We start from the raw sequence: 8,227 nt of genomic DNA, 5'->3' as shown, positions 1-8,227 counted from the left end.
TCCATCTGAGTGTTCAGGAGTTTCTGGCTGCTCTTTATGTCCATCTGACATTCACCAAGCTCAGTGTAAATCTCATGGCTGATAAACACAAATCCTTCAAGATATCTTCGATGTTTAAAAAGCAACCTAAGAGGCTAAATCTTTATAAGAATGCCATTGACCAGGCCTTACAGAGTCCAAATGGACACCTGGACTTGTTCCTCCGTTTCCTCCTGGGACTTTCACTGCAGACCAATCAGAGACTCCTACAAGGTCTGCTGATACCGACAGGAAGTATCTCACAGACCAATTATAAAACAGTTCACTACATTAAGAAAAAGATCAGTGAGAATGTGTCTGCAGAGAAAAGCATCAATCTGTTCCACTGTCTGAATGAACTGAATGATTGTTCTCTAGTGGAGGAGATCCAACAGTCTCTGAGTTCAGGAAGTCTCTCCACAGACAAACTGTCTCCTGCTCAGTGGTCAGCTCTGATCTTCATCTTACTGTCGTCAGGAAAAGATCTGGATGAGTTTGATCTGAAGAAATATTCTGCTTCAGAGGAGGTTCTTCTGAGTCTGCTGCCAGTGGTTAAAGCCTCCAGCAAAGCTCTGTGAGGAAACACACAATTAAATGTTTGTTTTAAATATATCTGAATATAGATGACAAGGACCCAGTTTATATCTGTAATATATATCTACACAAGGAAATGTGCATTACATGTTTTCTTTATTTCTCAGATGTCCGTCATTTTATTGTTTTTGCTTCCCCCTGCAGGCTGAGGGACTGTAACCTCTCAGAGAGAAGCTGTGAAGCTCTGTCCTCAGTTCTTAGCTCCCAGTCCTCCAGTCTCAGAGAACTGGACCTGAGTAACAACAACCTGCAGGATTCAGGAGTGAAGCTTCTCTCTGCTGGACTGGAGAGTCCAAACTGCAACCTGGAAACTCTCATGTAAATCCCAGATATGATGACTTTTTGTATGAAATCTCACTAGACTGGAACACAGTAAACTAGAATTTTGTCTATTGTACTTGTCTGTTACTTCTGTAAGAGAGGGGTCAAAGTTTCCCATACTTCTATCATGGGCACAGATATGACATTTTATTTTTTCTTCAATAATTTATTGTTGCATTCTTGAATTGCCTGTTACCTGTTTAACATGGTGATTTAAACCAAAATTTTGGTCTATATCACAATTGACGTGTCCCACAGTTGTAAAAAATATTTATAAGAGATAAAAGGTCACTATAGTCATAGTTTTATATAAAGTTACTGTCAATGTTCTTTTGTGGCCTTTTAATTCAATTACCTAATATTCAAGAGTCAAATTTTCCCCAGAAAGTCTTCTTTTACAGTTAATTAAATAAGTTCTCCCCCTCTTATGGTTTCTGTTCTCACTTTGGAAATTCTAATTAGGAGTCAGTGATTTGGTTACTACACATGCTTCTAATCTGTTTTGATTCACTTTTATAAAAAAATGTTTTACATAAAACTGTCACTGTTGTTGCAGTATGAGACAGATAATCTGTAGAAAAAAATCAAGCTCCTCTGCATTCTCTCAGTGCTCCCAGTGAAACAATCAGAGTCAGCAGGAGGGTCTTAGCACTGTCAATCATGCCTGTGTGCATGCTGCTCAGTGCCCCTCCCTCCACCCTTGCTCTATGCTAAGATAGCAGCCTGCTAAGGCATAGCCACCTATGACAGCAGATAAACTGTTTACTTTTAACATTGAGTGTTTTCGCCACCCTTAGCACATAGCTGTGCTCCCAAGATCGGTTGACAGTGCTAAGATTCTCCTCCTGGCTCTGATTGTTTGTTTTTAACTGGTCCAGTCCATTCTTCCAGATGGAAATAACAGCACAGAGAGGAGGTGGAGGTGCTTGATCTATTCACAAATTATCTGTCTCAAATTATACTGACTCGACATGGCGATAATTTTAACAAATATGTAAATGATGTATTTTGACCTCTTGCAATGTTGACAAAAATATGCTCCAGCAACTTTTGACGCAGGGGTATGAAAAGTCACTAAATACAGCAACAACATTGCTAAGTTGGCAACAGTGCTCCCACTTCAAGCTGATGCTGTTTTCTGGTCTGCTTTATGGCAGTCACAATGCTACAGTGTCGCACGAGTTATTTCGAGACAGTCTGACTCTGTATCACCACATGATGGTATATAAAGATATTATTCCCATTTTTATTTTAAAAAAATGTACATATTTTTCCAATTCCTGATCTGGATGTAACACTCGTTGCCAGTCAAGTCTGTGATCTGGCCCAGTTCTCAATTGGATTATCTTTAATTCCGTCCTTATCAGACAGGATCATGTAGGCTCTTGGTTTGGCTCAAATGGCTTTGAGGTTATTATCCTTGCTGGGATGGTGCTGGGTGTTATTTATTTGTTCGTAAAGTTCTGTGTCCCGCCTTTGACAGAGCAGCGTTTCTGATTCATAGCACAGAAAATATTTGATGTGGTTCCAGATTTATTAGTCAGACCCCATCTCATTTGCAGAGATCATTACAATACCAGAACATCCATTGATTGTCAACAATGTTTCCTGAACTGTCATGTTTTTTTAAGTCATACATTTATTAAAAGCAGTGTGCTGTATCTCTCATCTCCCATTCAAATTATTGGTGCTGAGAGACTACAATCAATATTTAATTTATGTATGTTTCAAATTAAAATCAGAAGTATTTTGGCATTTTCTATCACTGGCTCTTTTGATAACCGATGCTTCTGATTTGCTTATGGATGGATGCTTAGCTATCCATACTTCATCATTTTTGTTTATCTGTGTGTCTGCAGCTTGTCAGGCTGTCTGATCTCAGAGGAAGGCTGTGCTTCTCTGGCCTCAGCTCTGACCTTTAAYCCCTCCCATCTGAAAGAGTTGGACCTGAGCTACAATCATCCAGGAGACTCAGGAGTGAAGCTGCTGTCGGCTGGACTGAAAGATCCAAACTGGAGACTGGAAACTCTCAGGTGTGGAGGAGCACAGGAGTCTATTTATGAACATTTAGAGGAAACTTTGTGGGATCATTTCATATTTATGATGGAGATGGTTTGGGAATGAGTGCTTAGATTTATAAACTAAGTAAAGTCTCTGTTTTATATATTCTAACTCAGAGCTTCTACAATTTTTAACTATAGCCTATACTTTTGTTTAATGTTGCAACAGTGGGAAGAAAAACTGAGTTCTATCCATGTCTTAGAAACGTAAAGTGACAATAGAAGCAGTAGTTTTTTAAGTGGCCTCATCAAGGGTAGGAAGAAACAAAGCCAAGAAAATTAGCATAAAACCAGCAGGAAAATTTAAAGTTATAGGGTAAGATGGAGGTTAGGAGCTTTATCCTGTTACTGTGCAGTTTTGACAAAAATAGAAGCAAACCAGTTTGTCACTACCCTTAAACCTCCAGGTAGTGAGGTTTAAGGGTTTGAAATAAATGTTTTATTGTGTAAGAAACTTTTTTTTTCAACTTTTTTTTGCACAATATAAAGATGAAGTGGAGAAGGTCATGTCCATGTAATGTCCATGTTTGCTGCTGAGAGAGACTGATGGTCTGATCCCCCTCCTCCTTTCAGGGTGGAGCCTGCTGGAGTCCGATGGTTGACACCAGGTCTGAGGAAGTGTAAGTGTGTTTTTCATCTGATTCATGACAACAAAGCAGCTCACATTGATCCATCATTAAAAGTGTCAATAAATTATCAATAACTGCATCTGTATTGTGTTTGTTCTCTCCATCAGATTCCTGTCAACTCACCGTCGACACAAACACAGTGAACAGAAATCTCAAACTGTCTGAAAGCAACAAGAAGGTGATACATGTGGAGGAGCTCCAGTCATATCCTGATCATCCAGACAGATTTGATTACAGGCATCCTCAGCTGCTCTGTGGAACTGGTCTGACTGGTCGGTGTTACTGGGAGGTCGAGTGGAGAGGAGTTGTTTATTTATCAGTGAGTTATAGAGGAATCAAGAGGAGAGGAGGCAGCGAAGACTGTATGTTTGGAGGAAATGATAAGTCCTGGAGTCTGAGATGCTCTGATCATCATGGCTACTCTGTGTGGCACAATAACATAAAAGCACCCGTATCCTCCTCCTCCTCTGTCTCTAACAGAGTATCAGTGTATGTGGACTGTCCTGCTGGCATTCTGTCCTTCTACAGTGTCTCCTCTGACTCTCTGATCCACCTCCACACCTTCAACACCACATTCACTGAACCTCTGATTCCTGGATTTAGAGTTTGGTTTTCTGGTTCCTCTGTGTCTCTGTGCTGAGTTGAGTCTCCTCCTCTCAGAGAAACTTTCACTTTTTAATGGATAGTTCATGTCTGTGTATTTTACTCAGAAACACATTTTTAGGTTCATGAATTCAATCTGTTTCTTGAAGGATTTTTATGAAATGTCTTCCTCTTCCAGTCCTAAATTTGGATTATTCCAGAATCCACATAATTTTTGTCCAAATCCAGTAAACATTTCACACAGATTATCAGAATGTTGATGATCTCTTGGTTTTATCCATTCATTCATGAGTTGCATTTTATTTAAATGTTATGTTATCTGTTTATTCTTTTCTAAACATGTCTTCAATTCAAATGTTGAATCTTCCTTTTGTATATTTACTTAAGTTATTTGTGTTTTTTAAGCAATAAACAGATTTTCTTCTGGATTTGAATAATTTGCTTTTCATTCTGTTCTGGTCCTATGTTCAATAATTTCAGCAAAACTAATAGTTATTTCATTTTTAAAAAATTACATTGACTTAAAAAAGTCAAAAATTACAGTAAAAGATTTCCAAGTCATGAAAAAACATGGTAAACATGATAGAAGTGCCAAGAAGAGATTCTTTACTTCCAAACTGACAGACTGAATAGCAGTTTGTTTTCTTTCTTGCTAAACACTTCTCACCAAACCACAAGAAAATGATTCAAGATGACTTTCAGGCTGTTTTGAAGTTAACTAATAAAATTTATCATCAGTAAAAAGTATTAATGGCTTTCCCCCATGGTTGTGAAACTGGTTTAATAAAGTCACACGTGCAGTTAAAATACTATCCAAAAACATTCTTTCTGTTGAACCAAAACATGCCCTGCCACATGTGGGCAACCAGGTATATGGGATGCCAGGAATAATGAGGGAGGACAGGTTTAAAAAAAAATTAAAAAGACAATTTTTTGTTTTCTAAACAGACCTACATGTTTTCAACTCCGTTAGCCATCATAAAACTGAGTGTTCACAACTACATCTGGTCAAGGGGACTGACATGAGAGCTCTCATCCTTTCTTTTCAAGTCAATAAAGCAAACTTTTGATTCCTGACAGATGTTAAATATATTCAATATACACAAGAGCAGCAAGCAAGAGGTCTGGTGTCATGTGACTGAGTCTTAAACAAAAACAAGGACTCAAAGCTATGAAATAAAGAGACACAATCAATTCAAACAAAAAGTTTACTAAAGGTAACCTGGAGGTTTTATTTCTATTTCTTTTCAGATGATTTATCTGATCTGGACTTAAACTTCATTCTTTAGTTTAAACATTAACTCTGTTGGCACAATGAGCTGCAGGAACACCTCACTTCCTGTTGAACACCAGGGTGAAAATTTGCAGCTGACTGGATCCTTCAGGACGCAGAGACACACTGACTATAGAAAACACACGGAATCCCGCTGCTGTTTCAGGTTTTTACAGGAAAACCAAGAAATACAGCTGCTGTTTGTCGTGTGTGTTGTTTTTTGTTCTGATGTCTGAGAAGCTGGAAATCAAATGGATTCTTGAAGATCACCTCTGTTCCTGTTGCTGCGTACCTGTCCCGCCTCCATCATAGGTGAAGCTCCACTTCCTGTGTCTAAGTCTGTTGTTCAGATGTTCTTCTTCAACTCTTCTTTGGACCATTTCAACAAACTGTAAGTTTGTTTTGTTTGCTACTTTGTCTTGAGGAACTTTCCTGTTTGTTTCATCTGTCTGCATGTGGAGAACATGTTCACTAATCATTTCAGCACAAAGTTTAATCTCTACAGTTTCAAGACTGAATTACAGGATTATAAGATTGTTGATGAACTGGAATTAAACAATATGATGTTTTTAAAGATGTTATTTAGATCATTAGAACTCCGTGGACCCAACCAGTTCCAAAATGATTTGACTAAAACCTAAATATTTCAGAGCTTAAAAGCAAAACTCTATGCAGGTTTTGCTATTGATTTGTATAGATACAAAAATCCACTTGAAACCTGAACAGCCTCTTTAAGGATCTGATACCAGTTGAACCATTTTAAAATGTATTTCTGTCCCTTTAAGAATCAAGACCCATTTGATAAATGTAGAGAGTGATAAAAGCAGAACTTGTGATGATTCTTCTCCTTGCTGTTTATAGCAGCTGTAAAATATCAACTGTTCAGAAAGCAGCTTGAAATAACAGCTGAATGCCTGAAGGTGTGTTGAATCAGATGGGAAAATATAAAACATTAATAAAAAAAAGACAGATAATCTAAAAGTCAAGTTTCTTTGCACATTTCAGCAACAAGACAGTTCAAAGTGCTTTACATCATAAAGCACAAAAAGACTCATATTGGATCTAAAGATTGTATCAATAAAACAAAACAGTATTTGCAGTAATCAGATTTAAAGGTTTATTTCTTCCTAAAAGGGATCATTGTGTAGTTACACAGTGTCAACCCATTAAGTGTTGACAATCATTACAGTTATGAGTTAGGATTGTATTTCCTTAAAAAAAGACTAAGAGATCACCTGATGGCAATATGTTCATCTTAAATTCATGAAATTTACTTTATCTTTATTTGGCTGTGTGATTAAAAGTTGCTTAATCTTCAAAACCAAGATCAGTAAAATCCACCATTCCTGCTCTTCCCATCTGATTCACGGTGATTATTGTGACCTTTGATCTTTTATGATCCTCCTTCAGGTGCTTCACTTTCTGCCTCCAATATTTTCATGTGTTTGTCCTGCTGCTCACAGGCTCAGTTATGCCTGGATTTCACTGTTGCTCCATTTTTGGTTTTGGCTCCACAATAGGGTGATGTTCATTGAGTAAATGTATTTTTATATGGGCAGTGTGTAAATCGGAGTTTATCATGACCCAAAAACCAATCGGTTTGTGTCTGTTTAAACAAATTACAACTCAATATGTCACTCATTCCAAGGTCCAGTTTATTCAGTCACGGTGAAAAACAGGAAAAGTTGGTCAATGCATCAGTGAAATCAAATCCCTTCATATTTTAATCTGGATCATAAGATTTCACACAAACTGGGCCACTGACCAGCGTGTTCGCCAGGTTCCTGGATCTTTTTCATGAATAATTCCCAAGTCTTTTGCATTCAACAGTCCAAAAACAAAAATGCATCAGGAATCTCTAGGGATCCAGATTCAACCATGGTGTGGGAAATACAGAGAAAGTAATGCCAGAAGGATGAAAGAGAGGAAATTAAATAGGAGACAAGCAAGGAAAGATCTAAGGAATGAAGGTATTACACAAGTAAGGAAGAGCTCATGGAAAAAGGAGGACCAGAAGCAAAAGCACAAAGAAAGAATAACAGAAGGAAGAACATCCCCTTTAGATGGTGGAACAGGAAATATTTTCTGAGAATGTTTATTCATGATCTTATATAATTGTGCAGCCCATTTACCAAAAGCTCCTCCTTGGAGCTGCAGTCTCCAAGCTGAGCTTCCACCTCACAAAGCAGCCTTCCCCCACACTTCCCTCACACAGCTCCTCCAGACTAGCGGCAGCAGCAACACCTGGCAGAGGCGTAGGCTACGCTTATCATAGGGACAACTGAGTCCAACACTCCTCCAAACAATGGAAAACGGTATAATGGAGAAGCATAGTTATGATGTCGTGCTGATGGGGGAATTTTAGATCAAGCAGGAGTTTTTTAACAAGACAGGTCTAATTTAAAGGCGTCAAATTGCAAAATCAAATTACTTTTAAGTTATTTTTAATATGTGCATCATGTTATGACAACTGAAGATAACAAAGTTACTTGACTGTGCTATTAAACAGAAGGTATGTAGTACTGCCCTTTAACAATGAGCGCCTGGGTTTTAGACAGTTTGTACATCAAAGCAGAGAAAACTGACCCAGAAGAAGATCTCAGCAGTCTAGGAAAACTTTTCAAGATCGATGACAGGAAAATGAGTAGCTGCTGATTTGTTTCTATCCCGTTAAGTAAAGGATGATCAGAGCTGATGAATGATGTGTGTTTCCTCTGCAGGTGAAGCTA

The 8,227-nt window shown here is 38.1% G+C and overlaps 1 protein-coding gene across 1 annotated transcript; it reads left to right on the top strand.

Annotated features, from left to right (window-relative positions):
• Positions 1-110: 110 nt before the first annotated feature.
• On the top strand, positions 111-4,562 carry LOC103461216 (E3 ubiquitin-protein ligase Midline-1-like). Its single transcript, XM_017303605.1, has 6 exons — positions 111-252; positions 397-592; positions 898-930; positions 2,793-2,966; positions 3,567-3,613; positions 3,730-4,562. Exons 1-6 carry the CDS (start codon positions 111-113, stop codon positions 4,260-4,262), a joined length of 1,125 nt encoding a protein of 374 aa, XP_017159094.1. The 3' UTR covers positions 4,263-4,562.
• Positions 4,563-8,227: the final 3,665 nt, after the last annotated feature.

This window comes from Poecilia reticulata, unplaced genomic scaffold, assembly GCF_000633615.1.
Source record: "Poecilia reticulata strain Guanapo unplaced genomic scaffold, Guppy_female_1.0+MT scaffold_784, whole genome shotgun sequence".
NCBI lineage: Eukaryota > Metazoa > Chordata > Actinopteri > Cyprinodontiformes > Poeciliidae > Poecilia > Poecilia reticulata.
Note: the sequence above shows the minus strand (reverse complement) of the source record. Positions and strands in the feature narration are given on the sequence as shown.